The sequence below is a fragment of the Camelus ferus genome, chromosome 25 (assembly GCF_009834535.1).
Source record: "Camelus ferus isolate YT-003-E chromosome 25, BCGSAC_Cfer_1.0, whole genome shotgun sequence".
Taxonomy (NCBI): Eukaryota; Metazoa; Chordata; class Mammalia; order Artiodactyla; family Camelidae; genus Camelus; species Camelus ferus.
In genome coordinates this window covers 6924090-6947538 of record NC_045720.1, presented here as the reverse complement: position 1 = coordinate 6947538, position 23449 = coordinate 6924090, and the positions used below count along the sequence as shown (strand labels likewise).

Below are 23449 nucleotides of genomic sequence, written 5' to 3'. Positions count from 1 at the left end.
ATGGGCTGTGAGAAGAAGGGACATCTGAGTGCCCTGCCTGAACCCAGGGCCAGGGAGGAAGTGGGGTGCCTTGTGGCCAAGTGCCTGATACCCAGGTGCGGCGAGCACCCTAGATTGTCCGTGGAAACCCGGGCACAGCCTGGCCAACAGCAAGGCGAGTCCACGATGCGAAACACACGCTGGGCAAGACCACTGGTTCTCAGCCTTGGTGAACAGTGGAACCCCTGGTGGCAGTGGACTGGGCTGTGGCCGGGGGCTGGAATTTAGCCCCACAGATGATTTTAATGTGCAGCTGAGATTGAAACCACAGCCCCAGACAGCTCCATTATCATCTGTTCCTTCATTTTGCCCCCAGATCTGAGCTTCCACCCATAGGACCCGGCTCTGCAGTGAGAGGTCGCAGAGAAGGAGCACACGGTCACTCTTTGAAGCATTCTACTCAGGGGGCATTGCAAGCCCCATGGTAGAGATGGGATCTGAGCTTCCAGAGGAAACGGGCTCTGCTGGGGCTTGGAGTGAGGATGGAGTCAGCCTGACTGCAGACGCTCTAGCCACCTCCCCTGGCAACACAGGATGAGGCGCTCCCATCCCCGGGGGGCCAGTGGGCGTACCTCATCACAGATGTGCAGCGAGAAGATGACCGAGAGGATGCCGGTGGACGGGTACCGCCCGTGGCCCTGCAGCCAGTTGTCGAAGACGTACTTGATGAAGGCCGGGTGGTAAATCAGGATCTGCGGGAGGGGAGGACATGCCCCGAGTGAGGTGGTTGGCACAGGATACCAAGCATGTATTCAGTGCCGCACATGGCTGTGGCCATGGGCGACCCAGCCGTGAATGGAACTAACACCCCTGCACTGGAGGGGCTACATTCTAGTGGGAAAGAATGGACGGTACCCAAAATCATGAAGAGATGGAGGATGCTAGAAAAGGTGAGACTACGGAGAGAAACAAAGCAGAGAAAGGTGATGTAGCAGTGGGGTGAGAAGGCTCGCTGACAAGGTAACATTTGAATTACAATCAGAGGCCTGGAAACCAGACATGAGGCTACAGGAGGAGGTTCCAGGGAACAGCATGAGCTGGGGACAAGGACACTCCTGTCACATGGCAAGAAAAGACACACTGAGGTACCCGTTCTGCCTGATGTGGGCCTGAATGACCTCCAGCCCTTAAAATGACCCCACATGCTAGCTTTTCCTCTCCTTGTGTTACAGGTGAGGAAACCAAGGATCAGAGAGGCTAAGTGACGTGCTTAGTGTCACACAGCCAGCACACGGAGGTCATCAGCTCCAGCCATATGATGAACTAGCTGTGTGTCTCTGGGCGAGTTACCCAACCACTCTGAACCTGACCTCTCCACCTTCCCATGACAGTGTATGCAAAGGTCTGGTGTGTTGGACACTTTACTTCCTTCATCCCTCTGCCCTCTGCCTGTGTCTTAGCCAACCCTGTACCAGGGCCCATTGGGAAGATGGAGAGATGGAGAGACGGGAGGCGAGGTCTGGTTCTGAGATGCTCACACAGTACGGCAGTGGTTCTCAAGCTGCATCAGCATCCCAGGGGCCTGGTAAAAACCGGGGTTTCTGATCCAGCAGATCTGGGGTGGGCCTGAGGATGCGCATTGGTGATAAGCTCTCGGGTGGAGCTGTTAGTCCCGGGTCCCCACTTGGGGAACCTCTCCAGGGTTTGTCTCTCCACTCTCTAGGTTGGGGGCCACCACCTTCACCAGCCCCGGCCCCGGGGCTCTCCATGGCCAGATTCTGGCAGAGCGGGGAGATGTCACTGTCATCACGCAGAGCCTTAGAAACCGAGCCTGAGCTCAGCGGACAGGGCACCTGAGCCTCGACTCACCTTATCCTTTTTCACTTTGATCTTCGTGGGGACAGGAACGTAGGTGCTGGAGGAGAACAAGGAGCGGATGGTTAACGTGGGGAGGAGCCGGCGGCCTGGGCAGCTGCTCTGGGGGCGAGGCTGGAGAGGCAGGTGGGGCGAGACTCCACCTCCTCAGCACTGGCCCAACATAGACACCAGAGGGCGATCGTGACTAACTTGAGGACCTTCTGCTGTTTTATGCCACCTTCTCCCAGAAGGTTAAGAAGGGGGATGGCTCCAAGCCCTCGCCTCCACAGGAGCACAGCACCCATCCCCCAGCTGATCAGGCCCACGACGGCCCCCTTTCCATCTGCAAGATTGCACGTGCCTCCAAGATGAAGGAATAAATGCCCAGCCACCTGGCCTCCCATTGCATCTAACAATTCTCACTCTAGAGCCCGTGGGACCCAGTGGAAGGACACCTGGCCCAGCCCAGCTCTTCCCCTGTCCATGCCCACCTCCCTCTCTGCCCTTCTCCTGAGAGAACAGCCCCCAAGTTTCCTGCACCTGAATCCCCCAGGCTTTCAACCAGGCTTCAGACAAGGGGGCTTTTGGCCATCCGGACAGTGAAGCCCCTGCTCTTCAGGCTGGAATGGGACCCAGGGGCCAGCCTGGCTCTGAATAGAGGCCAAGCCTCCGTGTCTCCCTGAGGACAGAGGTAATGAGAAGGACTATGGTGAATTCAGGGAGACACGTGCCAATGCCAAGCACAGTGCCCGGAACACAACAGAAGACATGAGCTCCCTGATGCACCAGGCAGCATGGTGACTCCTGCCAGAGCCCACGTGCTCCGCACCCCAACTCCCCACTGGGCCCCCAACCGAGTCGGGGCTATTTTGACAGTGTGAGAAGCTGGAGGGCTGTCCTCATTGCGGGGGTGCTGCAGAGATTAGGGAGGGGTCAGAACCAACACACACTGAATCCTTTCCAGCGGGTCTCCCTTACCGAGGAGTTTCCAGGGTGTCTGGGTCTGGGAAGCAAACCTGGGAGGTCTATTCAGGGGGCAAGTGAGGAGAAGGAGGAAGGCGGGAACTTGGGGTGCATTAGAATGATGGGAGGAGAGGGACCAAGAAGACCTGAGGTCTGGAGGTGGCCTCAGGGCGGTGAGGCTCTGCCTTCCAGGAGGAGGCTTGGGGAGGGGAGGTGTTTTGGTGGAGGAACAGCACCGGCATGGCTGGGCTGGGGGGAATAGCATGGCAGGATGCTCAGAGGCCCCCACTCAACAAGGAGGAGCAGCGGGCGCCCCGGGGGGACTTACTGGGAGATGGTGCCCGTGGTGGTGGCGCTGATCACCCACTCCAGGTCGGTGGTCTTGAAGGGGACCAGGACCATGCTGACGTTCTCTGCGAGCTCCCGGAAGCTCTCGGGGTACACGAGGTGGTGGGTGGTCTTGCTCCCGACATCGGCCTCATACCCCACGGTGGGGGCCTTGTTCATCCTGGGAGCGGAAGCGGGGAGACACGCATCGCACCATGGGCCCCGATCCTGAGGGTCAGCGGTAGCTCCGCGAGGCCGCGCGCACGGCCTCAGCCCGGGCGCCCCTCTCACCGGCCCCGACTTCCTCTCCTGCAAAACCGAGGCAACGAAGGCCCAGCTCAAAGGCTTTTGTTACTTTTTTCTCATTTATGATCTCAAGTCAGCCTAACCATCGCCACCAGCGATGACCTACCACGTGCGAGGCACTGTCCTGGCCCAGAGCCGCGCCGCACTAGCCCTTAATGATAAGCGTCCTGTAGGTATTGTATGGTCCTGTTTTTATGGTCGAAGATATATGAGTGCCAAGAATCTGTCCCAGGACACAGAGTGAGCTCAGCCTGTCTGACTCTGAACCTGACTCTTCCCCCCTCACCGTGAGCACTCCCACTGGCTTCCAGGGACACCAAGGCTCCCAGAGGCCAGGTGAGTGGTCTAAAGACATAACATCAGAGACCACAGAGACAGGTGACGATTCTAGAAGGTGCCTGGGGGGGGGGGGGTCACTGCCTGAGCTTCTCACCCTGGGGCGCTGTGGCCCTGGGCCAGGTGAGTGGTGGGGGTGACAGGACACCCGGGAGAGATGAAGGACGTCTTCCTGGGACATCTGTTACTTGGTGGCAGGGAAATATATTTTACTTTAAAAGTATACAGTTATATTATGGCCAAGATTGCAAACCAAGGAAGGATTTTAAAGATTACGCAAGAGTCTTCAAGTTTATCTTGCCCTCTCACCAGGCCTCTGAATGCCAAGGTCCCAGCCCACTGGGGACCTCTGTGTATGGATTCCTCTCTGTGGGTCCTTCTCCATCCTGCCAATGCAGATGGGGAGACAGGCCCAGAGGGTGAAGTGGGGGTCCTGGGGTCCTCAGGTAAGTCCGGGCACACCCGGACTGGGGTCTTGACCTCCTGACCCTGAGCCAAGATGCCCCACAGCTCTGGGGCTGGGGGCCAACGCTCACCTCAGCACGAAGTCGTGACTGTCTATCTGAGGCCCGTACCAGGAGCCCTTCAGGTTGCCCGAGTTGCCCACGACGGCACAGCGCCGGCAGCCCACCGACCTCTTCTCCAGCAGGGGGTCCACATTCCCAGGCACCACCTGGAAGAGCTCCTTGACAGTGTCGTTCAGGTTACTGGGCTGCTTCTCCCGCTGGAGCCTCTGTGGGCAGAGGATGAAGGACACAGGTCGGCAGAGCTGTGCGGACTCTGGTCCCTGCTGCCGGGCCCCTGGAGATGGAGGCAGCTCAGACAGCCAGAACCCCAGCCAGGAACTCCAGGGCCGCTCAGGGAGATGGGAAAGCAGGAGATATTTGTTCATTCTGTACATGTTTACTGAGCACCTACTATTTGCTCCGTACAGCTCTGGCCTCTTGAGGCAAGGAGACTGGCTGGAATGATTAAGCACGTGGGATTAAGGTTGGGTGACCCTCCAGGGTGCCTCCCTGCCTCTGCTCCCCTCGCCTTCCCGCCCCTCAGTTCCCGCAGCCCAGGACCACTGGGCTCCAGCCAGACCCGAGAATGAGCCCTTTGCCAGATACACCAAGGCATCCGACGTTTGCCTAGCAAGTTGTTTTCATCCTTTACGACCACACCAGAGGTCAGCTGCCCCAGGACCTCCCTGACCCACCAGATGGGGACAAACACAGGGTTTATCTGAGGGTGACCAGCCACCTGGTTGGCCCAGGACTGAGGGCTTTCCCTGGATGCAGGACTCTCAGAGCTAAAAACAGATCAAGTCTGTCATCTTACTGAGGCCCACCCTGCACACCCACATCCACCCACTGCCCCAGGTGGAGCTCGGCCACGCTGCATGGCGACCACCTGCTGGCGCAGTGACACCCGGAGAGGTTTCCTAAGAAGTATCGCATCTGCCCGTGTCCCACACCAGGGCTGTGTCACTTCGACTACAGGTGAGGAAGGATGCTCTGGGACCCAGGTGGGTTGAGCCATGTGTCCCAAATCCAAAGCAGGATTTGCAGCTGGGCTTTTATAAACCCAGCCAGAGTTCCCCCGACAACACCACGCCTGCCTCACACCCTTGGAACCTTGACTTTCGGACAGTCCAGTCCCTGGGGTTGGGGCGGGGGAGGTGGCTGTAGGGTAAGTCCCGCCAGTCACTCTCAGCCCCAGGAAAGGGGAGTGGCTGGGAGAGAAAGGAGAAGTTAGTAGTTGCTTTGGCCATTGTCCAGGAGGTGAGTGGCAGGGGTACTGGTGTAGGGAGCTCCCTGGGCACCCAGGGCCTAGCCAGCAGGGAAGGAATCAGCACCCCCCAAAGAGAGGCACCCCAGGAGACCCGCACGGTCCTCTAGTTAAAAGTGCCTCGCGTCTCCTCTAGTCTCAGACACTGCGCATGCCAGGGGGACGCTACAGGCAGCAATACTAGGACCACAGACACAGTTCTGCTTATAAACATCACACCAGGATGGTTATCATAAAAGAAGAAGGGAAAACAAGCGTTGGTGAGGCCCTGGAGGATCTGGAACCCTCATGGTTTGCTGGTGGGAATGTAAAATGGTGCAGCCCCTGTGGAAAGCTGTTTGGTGGTTTCTCAGCAATTCCATTCCTAAGTATTAAAAAGAATTGAAGTCAGGGTCATGAACAGGTGTCGGTTCTCCCAGGTTCATAGCCGCGTTATTCACAACAGCCAAAAGGCGGAAACATCCCAAGTGTCCATCAGTGGATGGATAGATAAGCAAAATGTAGAATGTACATACGATGCAATATCATTCAGTTATAAAAAAGGAAGATTCAGTCTATGCTACAAATGGATGAGTCTTGAAAAGATATATGCTAAGTGAAATAGGCCAGACACGGAAGGACCTGTATTGTGTGACCCACTTACAGGAGGTACTAGAACCCCCAGATTCAGTGAGACAAAGTAGAATGGAGGTTGCTGGGGCTGAGTGAGTAGTGGAGGGGGGTTATTATTTAAGGGGTGCGGGGTTTTACTGGGGGAGATGGAAGTGCTGGGCATAGGCGGTGGTGATGGTCCTCCAACGTGATGAATGCACTTAATGCCACAGAATCACACACTTATAAGTAGGGAAGGTGATAAATACTATGTTGTGTATATTTTATCACAATAAGATCAAAACAATATTCAGAATAAATACCTGTTTCTGATAAAATCTCCTGGGGCAGCTCCGGGCTCCTGAGTACCCCGGCCTGACAGCAGAGCGGGTCCTTTAACTGGAATGTGACCTGACTCTGCCCGTCACCAGCGAGGCAACCCCAGGAGGTACAAAAGGTAACAAAATATTTACGTCCTCAAGGAGCTCTGGTGAAGGGGAGGCGAGCAGCACCCGGAAGGTTTGGCCGGAGGCCTGACCAGATCTGGCACTTGGCGGGGGTAGGAGGTGCCATCGTGTATTTGTGGGCCGAGCACAGACGTTCGGGCGGAAAGACGCCCGCAGTGGGCAGACACGAGGGCCAGGAGGCAGCAGGCTCCCTCTCCCTTTCAATGCTCCCCTGGGCATCCTGAGTTTGGGGCAGACGGAGAAGGGGAATTCAACATTCTGCGGTCTCAAAACTGGAAATGCTGGCTGGGGAAGAAGGGACCCGCGTCCTGGCGTCTGGGGCAGAGACTGGAGGCAAGGGCCACAGGGTGGGCAGGCTGACAGAGGACCACAGGTCCAGCCCTTCCCCGGAGGAAGCGCCACGTGAAGCCATCAATTGCCCTGCTTGTGGGGCGTGTTGGTGATTTGCAAGTCGACCCGAGAGCGATCCCTTGTGATGCCTCCTGTCCTCCGATTCCTGCCGGAGCTCTCACCTGCATGGTCTCCTTTGCTAACTGGAATTTTGATGCCCTCGTAAGTGATGAGAAATGTGAAACTCAGAGAAGGATCAGAGCTTGGAACCCCATGGTTCTCTCCTGACTCCTCTCGCCCCCTGGCCAGCTAGGGGCCCTGATATCAGACCTATTGTTGTTTCTCAAAGCCCTGGGGAAGGATTGAAGACTCCTATGAGCCTGGCTCAGCCACGGGCTCCACGCCAGGATCAGACAGAGGGGGAGGGGTCTGTGCCCAGTGGGGTGATAGCCAGCATCACCCTCATGCTACAGGATGCCGGGGATTTCAGAATCCCCAAGGCACCTAAGCTGTCAGCTTCCAGCTCCTCACAGCTTCTTTCCTGGTCTCCCACCCCTTTCCTCCCTCCCATGGGGTCTAGAGGGGCAGCTGTGAACAAGAAGATGGGGAAACAAGGGTGCCTTGGGGCAAGTGGGCAAGTCCCAGGCGTGGCTTTGTACTGATGGCTGAGTGACCTCGGTCAAGTCCTTCACCTCCTTATGGAGACGAAGTAGAAGAGGGAGCAGGTTTCAGAGGTCTGCTCCAAACCAAGGCTCCAGGTAGGGCTGGGGAAGAGCGTGTCTAGGGCCAGCCCCTCTGACACGTGGCACCGATCACTTTCTGTTGGCTCCCTGCCAGCTGACCATCTTGCAGGGGCTTCCCACCAGGCTTGTCACATTTTAAAGGCAGGGGCTCTGTGTTTGGGGTTGGGCTCTGTCAGAGGTCGTGCTGGCTGTCTGGGGCCTTTATGCAGAGCTATGGTGTACCGTGGAATTCCCAGGATGGCTCTGATTTCAATATTCTGTGCCTCTGCCTGGAGGAACAGGAATGCGTGTCAGGCGCACTGTCCCGATTCTTTATTCAGAACATGTGGTCTTTGTGTCATCAAAGAACCCAGAAGCTCTAAAGCCCTGCTCCTTGCTGTTGATTGCCATTCACGAGGCCCCACCTCTTCTCCCCTCCCCAGCAAAATCCCTTCCAAGTGGCCACCAGAGAATAAATTCCAGAAAAGGACTTCAGATAAAGGCTGGGGGTGGGGACGTGAGAGGACAAGTTGATAAAATGGTAACAGCCACACGGGAAAATGTTCAGCATTCATAACTGCTATTAAAAAATGCAAATTCATTATTACTTACCCATCAAACCAGCAAAAATGAATAAAAATATTGAAACCTAATGCTTCCAATGTTGTGGAGAAACCTGGTGAGGTGATGATTTTTACCTCAATCTGAGACTCAGTGAAATGAAGCCATTCCTCCAAATCACTCTTGATAAGATACAGAAAATCAGGAGCAAAAGCCAGGGACCCCAGGTCCCTGTCGCTTATTACCCTGCCTGTGATTGTCTGTTTTCCCTTCTCTCCTCATCATCTCTGCAACCCGGAAAGGGAGGGCTGTCTTTTCCATCTCAATATATTGGCATATAGTGGGTTCTCAATAAATCTTGAACGAATGGATATTTCTCACTCCCCTTCAATCTGTTTTGCAATCAACAACCAGAATGACCTTCCAAACAACTGGATTAGATCATGCAACTCGCCTGATTAAAACTCTACCGTGGTTTCTTGTTGTACTTAGAACCAACCCCAGACTCCTAACCATGGGTCTTGCCCACTCCCAGACCTCTTCTTTTGGCAGCCTCCTCCCACTCATGGCCACACACAGCTTCTCTGCTCCTCCAATACACCAAGCTGATGCTGCCCCAGGGCTCTTGCACGTGCTGTTCCATGACCTGCAGGACTTTTTCCTGATCCTTCCATGGCCGATGCTTTCTCCGCCTTTGAGCATCAGCTCATGCCCTGCCTCCTCACAGATCTTCCAGATGACCCCATTTACAGAGGCCCCTGACCTAAACATCTCCCTGTCCCAAACCTCTTTGGTCTTCATTAGAACACTTCTAGCTGATTCTATCTTGTTTATTTTTTTTTTAAATTTTATTGAAGTGTAGTTGATTCACAATATTAGTTTCAGATGTACAGCCAAGGGATTCAATTATACATATACACACATACATACATTTTTAAGGATTCTTTTCCATTATACGTTATTACAAGAAATTGAATATAGTTCCCTATGCTGTACAGTAGTTCCTGTCATAGATCTAGTTTATATATAGTAATGTGCGTCTGTTAATCCCCAACTCCTTATTTGTTTCTTATCTGTCTCTCTCTGACAAAATATAATTCCACAAGAATAAAGATCTTGTCTCTTTTTTGCTTCTCAATATCTGTAGTGGGTTAAATGGTGGCCTCCAAAAAGCTATGTCCAAGTCCTAACCCCTGGAACCTGTGAACGCGACCTTATTTGGGAAAAGAGTCTTTGCAGGTATAAGTAAGTTAAGGAATTTGCAATGAAGTCACCTTGGATATATGGTGAGCCTTAAGCTCAATGGCAGGTGTCCTGATAAAGAAAGGCAGAGAGGAGCCTGAGATGCAGAGAGACACGGAGAAGTGGGCCATGTGAAGATGAGGGCAGAGACTGGAGTCTATGAACCAAGGAATCCATATATTGCCAGGGACCCTCAGAAGCTGGGAGAGAGGCAAGGGACAGATTCTCCCACAGAGTTTTGGGGAGGAACCAAGGGGCTGACACCTTGATCTCAGACTTCTGCATCCAGAGCTGTGAGAGAAGGTGTTTCTGTTGCTTTCAGCCACCCGGTTTGTGGTCTTCTGTTACTGCAGACACACAGGAAACTAATACACAACCCTCTGCTCTGATTTCCATAGAGCAGATCCTCAGTAAATAGGTGCTGAACATGCGGTTACCAGCAGGGAAGGAAGGGGGAGGGATAAATTAGGAGTTTGGGATTAACAGATATGTATTACCATATATAAAATAAACAACAGAGACTTACTGTATAGCACAGGGAACTATATTCAGTTTCTGTAATAAACTGTAATGGAAAAGCAACTGAAAAAAAAATATATGTATGTACGCATATGACTAACTGAATCCCTTTGCTGTACACCTGAAACTCACATTGTAAATCGATTACACTTCAATAAAAAATAAGAATAAAAAGTAGATGCTGAATAAGTGAATGTATGAATGGCCAGTAGTCTGAATCCTGCCAAGCGCCTGGCAGGGCCCCAGGTGCTCCCCACGGCCCGAGCGTTGGGCAGCAGGCACCCCGCTCCCTCGCCCCCAGCCCCACACTCAGCGCCAGCTCTCACCAGCCACCAGCTGTAAGTGCCTTCCTCCAGGAGCGCGTTCTTGGCCGTCAGCAGCGGCTGCATGGACCAGTTGAACCTCTCATCGAACCAGGAGGAGACCTTCCGCTGTCCGATGCAGCGGGCGCAGGTGCAGGGCCGGTTGGAGTACTTCATGAGCCTCTTCAAGTTCTCCGAGAGCTCAATGACCATCTGCTTGGGGAACCAGATGGTGGTCATCATGGTGTGGGAGTAGTTCAGGAAGAAGGAGGTGAGGAAGATAAAGAGCACAAGGAAGGTGAGGACTTTGAGAGTTTTTTTCCTCGGGGCCGCCATTTCTGGTTTCCCGATGGGGTGGTGGGTGCCTCCCAGGGATGGGCTGGAGCAAATCACACCTAACTGAGGAGGAGCTCGGGAGAAAGAGTCCAGAGACAGAAGCTCGATCACAAGGCAAGGCAGGGACTCCCAGGGAGCCTCAAAGCCTCCCACAGCCAACTTCGCTTCCACGGGGCGACGGCCACCTGGCAGTGCTGGACACCACCCGTGCCATTCAAAGGTTAAGTGGACCACTTGTGGTGGGTTGGCTCTGCTGACATACAATTTGTCTTTTCGGGAAATAAAGATGCTTGCTTTGTCAGCAACTCTTAAACAGCCGATAATGTCTCTTGATGAAGCTTTAATCAAACTTAATAACAGTGATTTCCTTTTCCAACCAAAGGGGTTGAAGTGTAATTAATCCTTGTGACAGTCTAGGGTCCCTCGGAGGTGAGGACCTCGAAGGAAGGGTCACGGTGCAGGACAGAGGGAGGCTGCCTTTGCCACTGTCCTTTGGAAACGATGGTGCGGGATGATCCTTAATTAGAACTTGGTCTTGCCCGTGCTGTCACCAGAGGTGTGGTGCCGAAGTGGCTGGCTTGACAAGGGCACCGAGGGTTGTCTGTCATCTGCACAGAAAAGGAGGAAGAAAACAGGATGAAATTCTAATGTTTTTCTCTCTCCACTTCCTCCCATCATCTTTTGCTCTCTTGTCAAGCCGATGTGGCAGGTGGCTATGGACAATTTTCTACCTTCTTGAGCCTCAGTATGTGCATGTCTAAAATGGGATGGTGATGCTGATTCTGCAAGATTGCCCAGGGAGATCTTTCCCACAGCCAGAACCCAGTGCATTTAAGCATTCAACTAAAATTTGTGAAATGAGTAAATGACGCATGTACAGTGCTGGGCACCCAGAGATGCGAGCGTGTGCCACTCTCCCTCTCCCTCACCCTCTTGGATTTTCTGAAGTTCAACAATAACCAAAATCCAGGGATCCTGGATGCCCCTGAAATCCGGAATGACTACTACCTGAACCTTGTGGATTGGAGCTCTGGGAATGTACTGGCTGTGGCATTGGACAACAGTGTGGACCTGTGGAGTGCCAGCTCTGGTGACATCCTGCAGCTGCTGCAAATGGAGCAGCCTGGGGACTATGTGTCTTCTGTATCCTGGATCAAAGAGGGCAACTACCTGGCTGTGGGCACCAGCAGTGCTGAGATGCAGCTATGGGATGTGCAACAGCAGAAACAACTTCGAAACATGACCAGTCATTCTGCCCGAGTGGGCTCCCTCTGTTGGAATAGCTATATCCTGTCCAGTGGCTCACGCTCTGGCCACATCCACCACCATGACGTTCGGGTAGCAGAACACCATGTGGCCACAGCCAGGAAGTGTGTGGGCTGCACTGGGCCCCAGATGGACGACATTTAGCCAGTGGTGGCAATGATAATTTGGTCAACGTGTGGCCCAGTGCTCCTGGAGAGAGTGGCTGGGTTCCTCTGCAGACATTCACCCAGCATCAAGGGGCTGTCAAGGCTGTAGCTTGGTGTCCCTGGCAGTCCAATGTCCTGGCAACTGGAGGGGGCACCAGTGATCGACACATTCGTATCTGGAATGTCTGCTCTGGGGCCTGTCTGAGTGCTGTGGATGCCCGTCTTCCCACTACAAGGAGCTCATCTCAGGCCATGGCTTTGCCCAGAACCAGCTGGTCATTTGGAAGTACCCAACTATGGCCAAGGTGGCTGAGCTCAAAGGACACATAGCCCGGGTCCTAAGTCTGACCATGAGCCCAGATGGAGCTACAGTGGCATCAGCAGCAGCAGATGAGACCCTGCGGCTGTGGCGCTGCTTTGAGTTGGACCCTGCACGGCGGCGGGAGCGGGAAAAGGCCAATCCAGCCAAAAGCAGCCTCATCCACCAAGGCATCCGTTGAGAACAAACTCACCAGTTTTTTGTGGTTTTTTTTTTTTTTTTTTTTTTTTTTTTTTTTTTTTACTTTTTCTAATAAAGTCACGTCTCCCTCTCAAAAAAAACAAACAAACAAAAAAAAAAAAAACAGTGCTTCCACCTGGCCTAGGTTCAAGTACTGGTTTAGAAGTTCTACGGTTCTGGGAAAGTTATTTAACTTTCGGCGCCCTCAGTTTCCCCTTCTGTAAAATGACGTAATAACACCTCCACTTACAGAATGATTATAAAGATAAGACAAAATGATATATGCTGCGTTTCTAGTATTCACGAAGCAATTGCTAGTCTTTAATTTTCCATTTTCAAGGTATGAATGAATATTCTTGGATGGCCCACTAAGAGCCAGACAGGACGGTACATTCATATGTTATCTATTTCCTTAGATAATGGACAAAGTATACTGTCAGTTAGATAGGAGTTTCCCAGGTTGTCCTTAGAAGAAACTAAGATTCAAAGAGGTTAAATGACTCGCCCAAGGTCATGGGGAAAAGGAGAAGCGGGGTCTGAACCCAGATCCACAATCGCTGATTTACGTGCACCTGGAACAGGGGCAGGGGCTCTGCCCTGGACAGGACGCCCTGTCTGTTAACTGGTCTCCAGATGACCACAGTTGGAGGGATATAGAGAAAGGGGAGGTTATTTAATCCAAGAAAGCCAGCGAGGCCTCCTCAGATGCCCGTAACACAGGTCCCCACACTGCGCTGGCTCTCTGGGCTTCTGCAGAGCGCAGCTGCGGGCCCTCCCCTGCACTGGGACATGAGCACTTCGCCTTTGGCTTGGAATGTGCGTCTCTGTTTGTCTGATCGATTCCTTCCGCATCCTCAACATGCAGCCTTATCAATGGGCAGGAGAGATATATATAAATTTATTTCCGCCCCCACCAGGAAAGTGGCCATGGGAGGGAGACCGATTACCTTCTGGTAGAAAGTGGGACAGCTCAAAAATCAGATGAAATCCACACTGCCTTCCTGGAGAGACCCAGGGCTCGAGACGTGTTGCAACGTCCTACTGCTTCCCCAGCGTCTCAGCCCCAGGGGCGAGGTCTTTCCATTTGCTTACTGCTTCGCTTCTACTTGTCACGGCGACCTGACTTGTACCGAGAGCCTAATGGTGTCTGGCGTTGTCCCTTCCAGCCGCCCCTGCTCCTCCAGCAGCAGCAGCTCTGCCATCTGAGTTAGATTACCCTGCTTATCCTCAAGGGCGGGCTCTGATTCAACCTGGCAGGCAGAGCCTTCCCACACCTCCTCCCCCAGTAACTGGTCCAGGGATGGATACGTAGCCTGATTCATCCAGAGTGAAACGCTTGATTTTGTAGGGAGGTTCAACACGTTCTTTGGCCCTGGCCACTTTGCCACTTGGATGTGGATGGAGGTCATGGTCACGCTGGACATCTCGCTAGCTCCTCAGAAGAGGTGAGGACTGAATGGGGCCAGACAAGTGGTGCTGAATCCCCTGTCTAGCCGTCCCTGCAGCCCACCCTGCACCTTGACTTTCTGGCGACATGAGCGAATAAATCCACTTTATTGTTTAAAGCAGATTGCTCTTATCCTGAAGCAACATGACTAACCCACAGGTCACAGTTGCTCTGCTGTCTGGAAAATCCACCCCACCCCGCTTGGCTTGGATTCCTTCTTCAGGGCTCAGCTGGCGCTGACTCCTGGAGGGAGGCCTGCCCACTCCTGGCCTGAGTTGAGGCCTCTTCTGGCTTCCACGGCGTCCTGACTCTGCTCTGCATGCACTGTGTACTTATCTGTCTCCTCCCTGGGCTGCGAGCTCTGTGAGGATAGAAATGCAGTCTCACTCACTGTCCTGGCCCTGTCACCTGCATCACACGTGGCATGAAGGAACGCAGAGGTGAATGATGGAAAAGGCAAGGGCCACTGATTCAGAGGTGAGATCTGAGCAAGAAAGCACAGACTGAGAGTCAGAAGATTCTGATTCTCACCAGGCTGCAAGACCCATTTGCTGTGTGACTATGAACAAGTTACCTACCCTCTCTGACCCATTCCTTCAACTGGAAAATGGGGCTGACAGCATGGATTCTGCCTACTTCTCTGGGCTGTCAGTTGAGTGAGGTCTGTCAATTCATTTGATTGACGCACTCCATATTTGCTGGGGCCCTGTGCTGTGCCAGGCTCTGGGCGAGGTGGCTGTGATCTAGCGTGAAAAGTTCTAAGGTGGGAGCGTCCCTGACATCCGCAAGGCCCCAGTGACTTTGGGAGAAAGGAGGCTGGTGCCCCTGGATCGGGGAGCTGTAGGTGGTGGGATCAGAGCGGAGCAGGCCTGTCTGTAGTGGGCTGGAGGGTGTGTGGAGCTGCAGAAGCCACGGTCAAGTCCAAGTTTCTCTGAATGACGTGGAGACGCACTGCAGGGTCTGAGCAGAGGAGGCACATGGTCTCATTACACTTGCCTTTGTAATAAGCAGGGTCCATTGATGCTCTTACTGACTCCATCCTGATGCCAAGAGCAGAGACAAGTTCACTGAAATGGATGGTCACTGAGCCTTGTTGATCAAGTAAATATCAAAGGAGAGGTTAGGTTCCCTACAATGTCCCAGCTCCATGAGAGAGATGTTAATGTTCTACGCGAATGCTGGAAGGGGAGCAGAGGGGTAAGAGTTGGGACAGAAGACAAGGCTGAGCTGCAGAAGCCGGGGGATCATGACACCCTCCTCCCACCCATCTGGCACAACGTGGTAGCTGCATCTCCAAAGCCAGAATGCCCGTTCTCATCCCACCTCCCAGCAGACACTTCCAGGCTGGTATCAGTTAGCACTTTTGGAAGCCTTGGAAAACACTGCAGTGGAAAAGCAAGAACAGCCCTCTACCTCTTCCCCAGCCCCAGGGAAGAAATGAAGAAAGCGTGACTTCTTGTACTTTACTGAGTGAGGCAGCCTGCAACACACGGGGAACGCCAGCCCTGGCTCCCTGAGATGGAACCTTGGCCAAGACGCCATGGGCCAAAGATCTCCGCATGCCAAGTGCACGGTGAGGGAGGCTGGCCACGCCTCACCAAAACAAAGAGAAAGAGGAGAGGGAGGGGAAGAGGACACAGCTCCCTGTCCTGTGTGTAGAGAGGCAGTCATCTCCCAGCCACAGACTGGTGTACTGGAGAAGGCACAGAGAATGTGTATGTGACAGTCTAATGGGGTCACCAGCATGATGCTGACACATGTCAGTGTCCTTTCAAGGACTCAGAAAGTAACGATTTTCCCGAAGGGGGGTCCCTAATGAACAGAGACTCCCCTGGCAGTAGGAAGACGGGGGCAATTACCAGCCACTGAGGGAAGAGTGGTTTCAAATCCTGGGAAAACCAAATGAATGAACAGTATGGGTTTGTGAATGTTTGGTTAATGCCCGCTGAACTACACAGCAGTTCTCAAAGGCTAGGATGCCCTCTGAACTCTTTGCAGAGCCTCCTGTACCATCATCGTTGGTGAAATGTCTGTGTGAACACGGCACGCTGTCGGCAATGCCAGCGCTTCTAACAAAGAGCTGCCATGACTGTTCTCCATGGGACCCACACATCAACTGAGCAAAATGAGCAATCACATTTGTTTCCCTGAAACGGGAAACTAAGGTTCAGAGAAGGCAAGTGACTTGACCAAGGTCACACAGCAAGTCAGTGGCAAAGCCAGCACTTTGCTCCAGGCTTCTGCCTGTTCCTGGGCCCTCCTCTGCAGGCCCAGCTAATTGTCCTACTTTCTCAGGACCTGCTCTCATCTTCATCATTTCCTTCCTTGTCATTTCTTTGGGTTGGAAATTTGTCATCTTTCCAACTTCCTGAGATAGACACTACCTGGTTCATCCTCTCTTTTGCTGTGTCTCATCTGTCTGAATTATATCTTACATTCATTTTAGGAATTGTTTTTTCAGTTCTAGAGTTTCCATCTGAGTCATTTTTTTGTAAGTTCTAGTTTTCAGGTGAAACTCTCCACCTTGACATCGATTTTCCTGCAATTATCCATCGCAGGTATTTTACAGACCATGTCTAACCCTTGTGACGTCTGGATGAGATGTGGCTCTATTGCTATTGTCTGTTTTCTCTTCTTCTCTCTCTTTGGTCATTTGGTTCTGTCTCCTGGCATGTCTGGTAAAGGTGGAGAATGAGGATAAGATTGTCTCACTCAGGGAGGAATCTGTTTGCTCCTGGAGGCAGGCAACGCACAGGCCCATGGCCTTGCTCCAATTGGTACGCGGGATGATCGGGGCTGCACTTAATCTTTGTGATGACTGGTTATTTCTGGTTTGTTCTGACTTACGGGCAGAGCCCTTCTGAAGCGGAAGCTGGGATACCCACCAAGGGGCCTCTTCCCTGCTCTCACTTCTAATTTCTGTCTCCCCTACACTGTGAGATTGTCAAAAGCTCAGTCTAGCTTTTCAGCCTCTCAGCTGCTGTTTCCAGCTTGTTTCCTTAGGCTCTGGGCCCAGGCAATTTAAATCCTGGCAAATGCTTTGAAAGGAAAAAGAGGTGCAGAATAATGACTCCCTTCCTGTGGTTTCCGTCGCTCGAGGTTCTTGGCTCCTTCGTTACAGCTGAATTGATAGTCCTGAATTCCATTTTTATTTCATTCCATCATTATTATTTTTCACTCCTGGCCTCCTGAGACTGCTTGTCCTCCGGAATTTCTAGGAGCCAGCATATCCCTCATGCAGGAAGGTGGTGGGAAATATCAGGCTCACCCCACTCACTTCCCTTCTCTCAGGAATCTACGTCCCTCAAGTCCTGGCTGCCTTGGTTGTTCTCTCACACCTTCAAAGGGCTGAATTTCCATCTCATCCAGCTTTTCTAGTCCGTGGTGGGATAAGCAGTCTGACACTTCAGCCACAGCCGGAGCGGGGAGGCCATGGGATCCATCTTCACCGTGTGCCTGGCGTGGCGTCCTGCACACGTCAGGGGCTTGGCAAATCTGGAGCAAGGGGGAGGGGCAGAGAGGCCCCGGAGGTCCCAGGACAAGTCTCCTCACACCAGCTGCAGCCCCTCGCCTGCCACCATCTCCCTGCCCCCAAAGATGCCCGCCTCCATCTGCCTTCGCTTTGCCTCCTCCCACACCAGCTTTGGGCTACGCTGTGAGGATGACTTCCTGGCTCAGCCCGTCCTGAGGACACAGTGAGCAGTCGTGAGGAATCAGCATCTGTGAACCCTCTGACCACTGATGAATGAATCCCAGCATGCCCTGGCCTTTGGGGTCCTGGCAGGTTTCACATGGTAGCCCAGGGCATAATGAAATCAGAACTGACTGGTGAAGGGCCGCCCCACCAAACCTTCTACCAAAGAAGAACAATTCTGGAGGAGTGGCCAAGACGGCAGAGGAAGAAGACCCTAAGTTCACCTCCTCCCATGGGCACGAAATAATTACAACTATTTACAGAGCAACTGTTGATGAGAAAGACCAGCATCTAGTAGAAAAGAGCTTCTACAAGTGAAGATCTAAAGATGGAACCACAACGAGAGGGGTAGGAGGGGCAGACTCGTGGAACAGTCTAGACCCATACACTCTCAGGTGGGCAACCCACGAACAGGGGGACAATTACCACTGCAGGGGTTCTCCCCCAGGAGTGAGGGGTCAGAGCCCCACGTCTGCCGCCCCAGCCCGGAGGTCCTGCGCCAGGAGGACAAGCCCCCTGAAGGTGTAGCTTTGCAGGCCAGTGAGGCTTACTTTCGGGAGAAGCAGAGGGAAATAGAGGCGCCACTCTTAAAGGGAGCACGCAAGCCGTCACACGGTCTGGGGCCCAGGACAGAAGCAGTAACTCGAAAGGAGCCTGGGTCAGACCCCCGTGCTGATCTTGGAGGGCCTCCCAGAGAGGCAGGAGGCAACTGGGACTCACCCTGGGGACACAGACACTGGTGGCAGCCATTTGGGGAGCTCATTCTACCTCAAGGACACTGGTGCCGGCCAGGGCCATGGTGGAATCCTCCCTCCAGCTTTTAAGCTCCCAGCCCCAGCCAACAGCCTCTGGGCAGCAGTACTGGGGCGCCTCAGACCAAGCAACTAACTGGGCAGGGACACAGACCCAGCCACCAGCAGGGCAACGGCCACAGGAACCCCTAAGCCCACAGTCACCCCGGGAATCAGCTCTGTCCACCAGACGGCCTAGGACCACGCCTCGCATGCCAGTGGGAGGGCACCAGCCCCAGGAACCACCAGGTGCTTTTTTTTTATTATAGGTTATTACAAGATTCTGAATATAGTTCCCTGTGCTATGAAGTAGGATCTTGCTGTTTATCCTTTTTATATATAGTAGTTAGTATCTGCAAATCCCTATATAATAAAAAATAATATGAAATGGAATATATATTTATAACTGAATCACTATGCTGTAACCAGAAATTAACACAACACTGCAATACTTCAACAAACAAATAAATAGTGCAAAAAATAAAAAAAAAAATGAGGACAATTTAAAAGACTTCTGGGACAGCATCACACATACTAATATTTACATTATAGGGGGTTCCAGAAGGAGACGAGCAAGACAAAGGGGCAGAGAACATATCTGAAGACATAATAGCTGAAAACTCTCAAAGTTAGTAGAAGGAAAGAAATCATAAAAATCAGAACAGAAATAAATGAAATAGAGACTAAAAAAAAAAAAAAAAAAAGACATCTGCCAAGACTAAACCAAAAATAGATATAACATATGAACAGACAGATTAGCTGTAATGAAATTGAATCAGTAATTTAAAAATCTCCCAGCAAACAACAGTCCAGGACCAGATGGCGAGCTCCACCAAACACTCAGAGAGGAGTTAACACCTGTCTTTCTCAAACTGCACCAAAAGACTGCAGAGAAAGAAGCAGTTTTGAACTCATTCTATGAGGCCACCATCACCCTGACACCAAAACCAGACATTCACACAGATGTCACACAAAAAAGGAAGTTACAGGCCAATATCACCGACTAACATAGATGCAAAAATCCTCAACAGAATATTGGGATGTTAGGTTTTATTACTGACATCCCTCCAGAGGTCTGTGTTTTCCAGCAGGGAGCACCCACTAACACCCCCGCCCGCTCTCATTTCTGCCATGGAGGCTGAGCTCAGAAAGGGGAAGTGACTCAACCGATGACACACAGCAAAATGCCACAGCTGAGGGGGAACCAGGCCCCGGACTCCCAGACAGGCTTTCCTTAGAAGGAACCCGCTCTATTCAGCAGCTGCCCCAGTGTGGCTGTTCCCCCATTCCCCAGGGGAAGGGGCTTGGAAGGGGTCTTGGGGTGAGATTTTCATCCATCAGGAGAAGGAGCGAGAAGGGGCTGAGGTAGAGAGGTCGGGAGTTGATCCGACGGCTACAGCCAGGGGTGTGGTCCTGCAGGAAAATCCTAAAGGCACTGAGCCCTTTGCAGTGGGACCCAGGCGTCACACAGGCTGCTGGAGGTTCAAGTCCCTCATATATAAAACGGAGGTTAAAAACCATCCCTGCCTCTCAGGGGGCCACACAGCGCACTAATTAATCTATTAACAGTAAGGACACCCTCCATTCATGGCGGGCTCTCTCTTTGCCAGACCCTGTTTTAAATACGATACTGGATCAAATTGCTGGAGCCCATGACAGTCACGGTGCTGGTACTGGGTACCATCTCCATCTTTCAGAGGCGGGAACAGAGGCCCACAGCTGTCAAGAGACCTGCTCAAGGAGCTGGGATTCCGGGCAAGGGAGAGCCCAGAGGGTGGTGTCTAGTTCCGAGTTGTCAAGTCAGGCCCTGCCCTGAGCCCTGCAGCATCCGAGCTGAATGAGAGGGACAGCGATGATCCCCACTGCACGGTGGCGGTGGTGGTGGCGGTGGCGGTGTGGGCATTGAACAGGGTTTGCGTGTGGCCAGCTCAGGGCCTGGCAGGGGTAGGGATGTGAACCCTCCTTTCCCTGTTTTGTTTTCTCCAGCTCAGCTCCACCCTCTGAGTCACACACAAAACTAGCAGTCAGGCTCCTGTGGTCCAGCCCGGACCTGGCCCTCCCTCCTCTCCGGGGTCAGGAAGGACCAGCCTCTGCTACAGCCCGACCCACATCCCTCCAGAAAACACCACTGAGAGGAGCCGAGCCTGGGTGAGGTGAGGCCTGAGAGGAGGTCCCGGCCATGCAGAGGCAAACAGGCCATGACGGGAAGTAAGCCGGGAACCCTGCCCGACTTCCCAGCCCACCCGCCTGCCTGCCCTACAGACCGCACACTTCAGGCTGCAACTTTTGGCGTGAAGGTTCCAGCCTGCAGGCCTGCCATCCAGATTTCAATTTACCAGCCCCACCAATGTGTGAGCCAGTTCCCAAAATCAACCTCTGAATATACATATACAGTTGAATGTACCAATACATCTGTTGGTGCTGGTTCTCTGGAGAGCCAGTTGCTACAGCCTCCTTCAGTGTCGGGGAGGGGAGAGTGTGGGACGTCCGGTAATTAGTCAGAGAGGACAGGGCCTCCAGGCAGAGGAAGCTGCCGGTGCAAAGGCTTCTCAGGAGACCAAGTGAGTCCCAAGGAACTGAAAAAGAGAAGGCTACGTGGGGCAGAAACCCAGAGAGGAAGATGCTAGGGGGGCTGGGGTGGGGGTGGGGCAGGCAAGGGCTGGCGGTCCCATAAGGGCTGGAGCCACATCTCCATGGAGCCATGGGAAGCCCCTTTGGGTTTTGAAACAGTGGGGTTTCCTGCAGGCCCAGGAGGGCCCAGACTTGCGTAAGTCACACAGGCTGGAGGAAAATCAGGACTGACAGAACCTCGCCCCCTGCAGCGCCATCCCCAACCAACCCACCCCCGCCTGCCAAGGAGGGCTGGGTGTGTGCATCCAGGCCTTCTAGGGGCTTGGGGTTCCCTCCAGATGGTCTCTCCACCTCTGGCACCCTGCTCTGTGCCCCGGGGCTGCCTGAGGGCCTGCACTCGGAGTTTCCACGCTGGCTGGCTTCTGCTCGGCTTTGATACATGGGGACGCAGAAAGAAGGTTGGAGGGAGAAAGGGGGCTGAGGTCACGTGGTTATGGCCCTGGGCACCTCCCTGGGGGCAGCCGAGACCAGGTGGCCTCTAGCTCCTGTCAAGTGTCCCTCTCCACGTAATGGCTCTGTTTTGGGATCCCAGGAACACTTCTGTCCTCGTCCTCTTGACTCTTAGTCCTAGGGTTAGCGACATCCCACTGTTCTCATCGCCAAGGACCACACTGACCTCGGGTTTCCTACCACAGACCCTGCCCTTGTGAATAACCCTTTCATTAAACTGCCTTCGTGACCCACTTGGAGTCCACCACCTGCATCCGGCCAGGATGCTGATTGGGGCAAGTGGCCCCACAGTCCTGCCTGCTGCAAAACTCCGAGGTTTATGCAAGCAGCAGCCCCTGGAGGCTGGGCCCGCAGGGAGCCATGCCTCCCCACCCGTACTCTCCCCAGAGGAACAAGCTGCTCTAGGAACAGCCCTGGCAGCCTCAGAGGATTTGCATGAAGAGCTGCTAGGCCAGCTGGACGGCCCTGAGCCCCAGCTCCCCTCCCACCTCGGGAGCTGCTCTTTCTGGAATCCTCCCAATGCTGCTCCCACCACTGCCTGGGACTCAGCCATCAGGAGGCCTCCTGGTCCTCCTCGTGCCATTGAGATGGGCTATGGCAGGGACAGAAGCCGGTGGTGTTGGAGTTGGGTGTTTCCCTGTCCAGGGGCTCCCAGTGGGCACCACTCAGGCTCCAGATTCACCCCGGGTCCCAATAGGGGGTGTGCTAACGAGCACCCCCCCTAGGCTCCCTAGTGACACCCACCAGGCACCTCCTCGCAGGACCTCCCACAGGATCACAGGACCGCAGGGGAGTCCTGAGTGGGGCAAGGCAGCTTTAGCCCTTGGCTGCTCTGGGTTGTAACTGCAGCCCTGCCTCCACCCTGTGGCTTGGGAAGCCCGTCTTTTGGGGGCTTCAGTTTCCCCCCCTCCTTCCTGCACTGACTTGACCTTTTACCCCTTTCTGTCACACCTGAGAAGTGCCAGCCAGTTGGGGGAATCCTCTCTTGTGCTTGCAAAAATCTTCCTCTCCTTACCCAAGTACTACCTGCTTGCTCCTTTGCTGGGGGGCTGGAAGAGAAAGCAAAGACGCCCAGAAGCACCGTCAGTGCTTCAGAACAGGCAGCTCGGAGAAGAGCCTCCGAGAAACACGATTAACCAGGATTAGGGTCATATGACAAGGAACTGGATATATTTTCATATTTTAAACTGCACAAAAGGAATTTAAATCCACAAATCTTCTTACGGGTGTGGACTGAGGGGTCCTCCATTCGGAGTCCAAAGACATCCATGCAACATCGGAAGTGTGTGACGTGGTCGGGAATTCAAGGAGTCACACTGTGTGTTCACGTCCGTCCAGGCTGATGCCCGCCCCCAGAAAAGAGAGGGGTTTCCCTGATTTGGGTGGTGCAGAAGTCATGACGAGGGAAAGACAATTCAGAACTATGAAACCCTCACCCAACCCCCGCCTTGGAGAGCTAGTTCTAAAGAGCTTTGCATAAGTGAGGGGCTGGAGCCCTGAATTGTCTTAAAGAGATAATTTCCCCCTAGGCCCCCTGACTTCCATGGGGAGATTTTAACTCTAATTATGCACAAGGGCATCCAGAAGGCTCCTGAAGGGGTAGGGGGTTGATCTCTGGTGATGCCCAGAAGAGGGATTCAGACTGCAGGACACACCCAGAGGCTAAAGTGACGAGGCCCCCGGCACCCACCACTGTTCTGGGGTTGGGGGGGCCCGGACAACAAGCACGCGTCTGGCATAAACCAGCCCCAGGAATCAAGGGTCAGAAGGGTATTGTGGTGTCCAGTGGGGTCGCTGGGATAAAACTGCCCTGGACCAGCCCTCCCCACCACCCGTCTGAGCCCCACTCAGGAGGCGAGGAAGAGCAGCTCAGCTGGCTCGAGCCCGCAGCGCCTGGGGCCAGGCCATCCATGT

The 23449-nt window shown here is 53.4% G+C and overlaps 2 protein-coding genes across 7 annotated transcripts in view; one reads left to right on the top strand and one right to left on the bottom strand.

The window, feature by feature from the left end:
* The window catches only part of ST3GAL1 (ST3 beta-galactoside alpha-2,3-sialyltransferase 1), an 85932-nt gene that overhangs the window by 5673 nt on the left and 56810 nt on the right, over positions 1 to 23449 (bottom strand). For all 6 annotated transcript variants that reach the window (XM_032467893.1, XM_032467892.1, XM_032467891.1 and 3 more), the window contains 5 exons: positions 10300 to 11219; positions 4305 to 4501; positions 3128 to 3307; positions 1849 to 1894; positions 612 to 731 (listed from right to left, as the gene is read on the bottom strand). In XM_032467893.1, the coding sequence (XP_032323784.1) occupies positions 612 to 731; positions 1849 to 1894; positions 3128 to 3307; positions 4305 to 4501; positions 10300 to 10611 (855 nt within the window). In that variant the 5' untranslated portion in view covers positions 10612 to 11219. The remainder of the gene's footprint in view (positions 1 to 611; positions 732 to 1848; positions 1895 to 3127; positions 3308 to 4304; positions 4502 to 10299; positions 11220 to 23449) is intronic.
* LOC102520297 (cell division cycle protein 20 homolog) lies at positions 11312 to 12731 on the top strand. The gene is given in 4 exon segments (XM_032467549.1): positions 11312 to 11320; positions 11506 to 11965; positions 11968 to 12240; positions 12243 to 12731. Coding segments are annotated over 4 exon segments (1023 nt in total). The 3' UTR covers positions 12524 to 12731.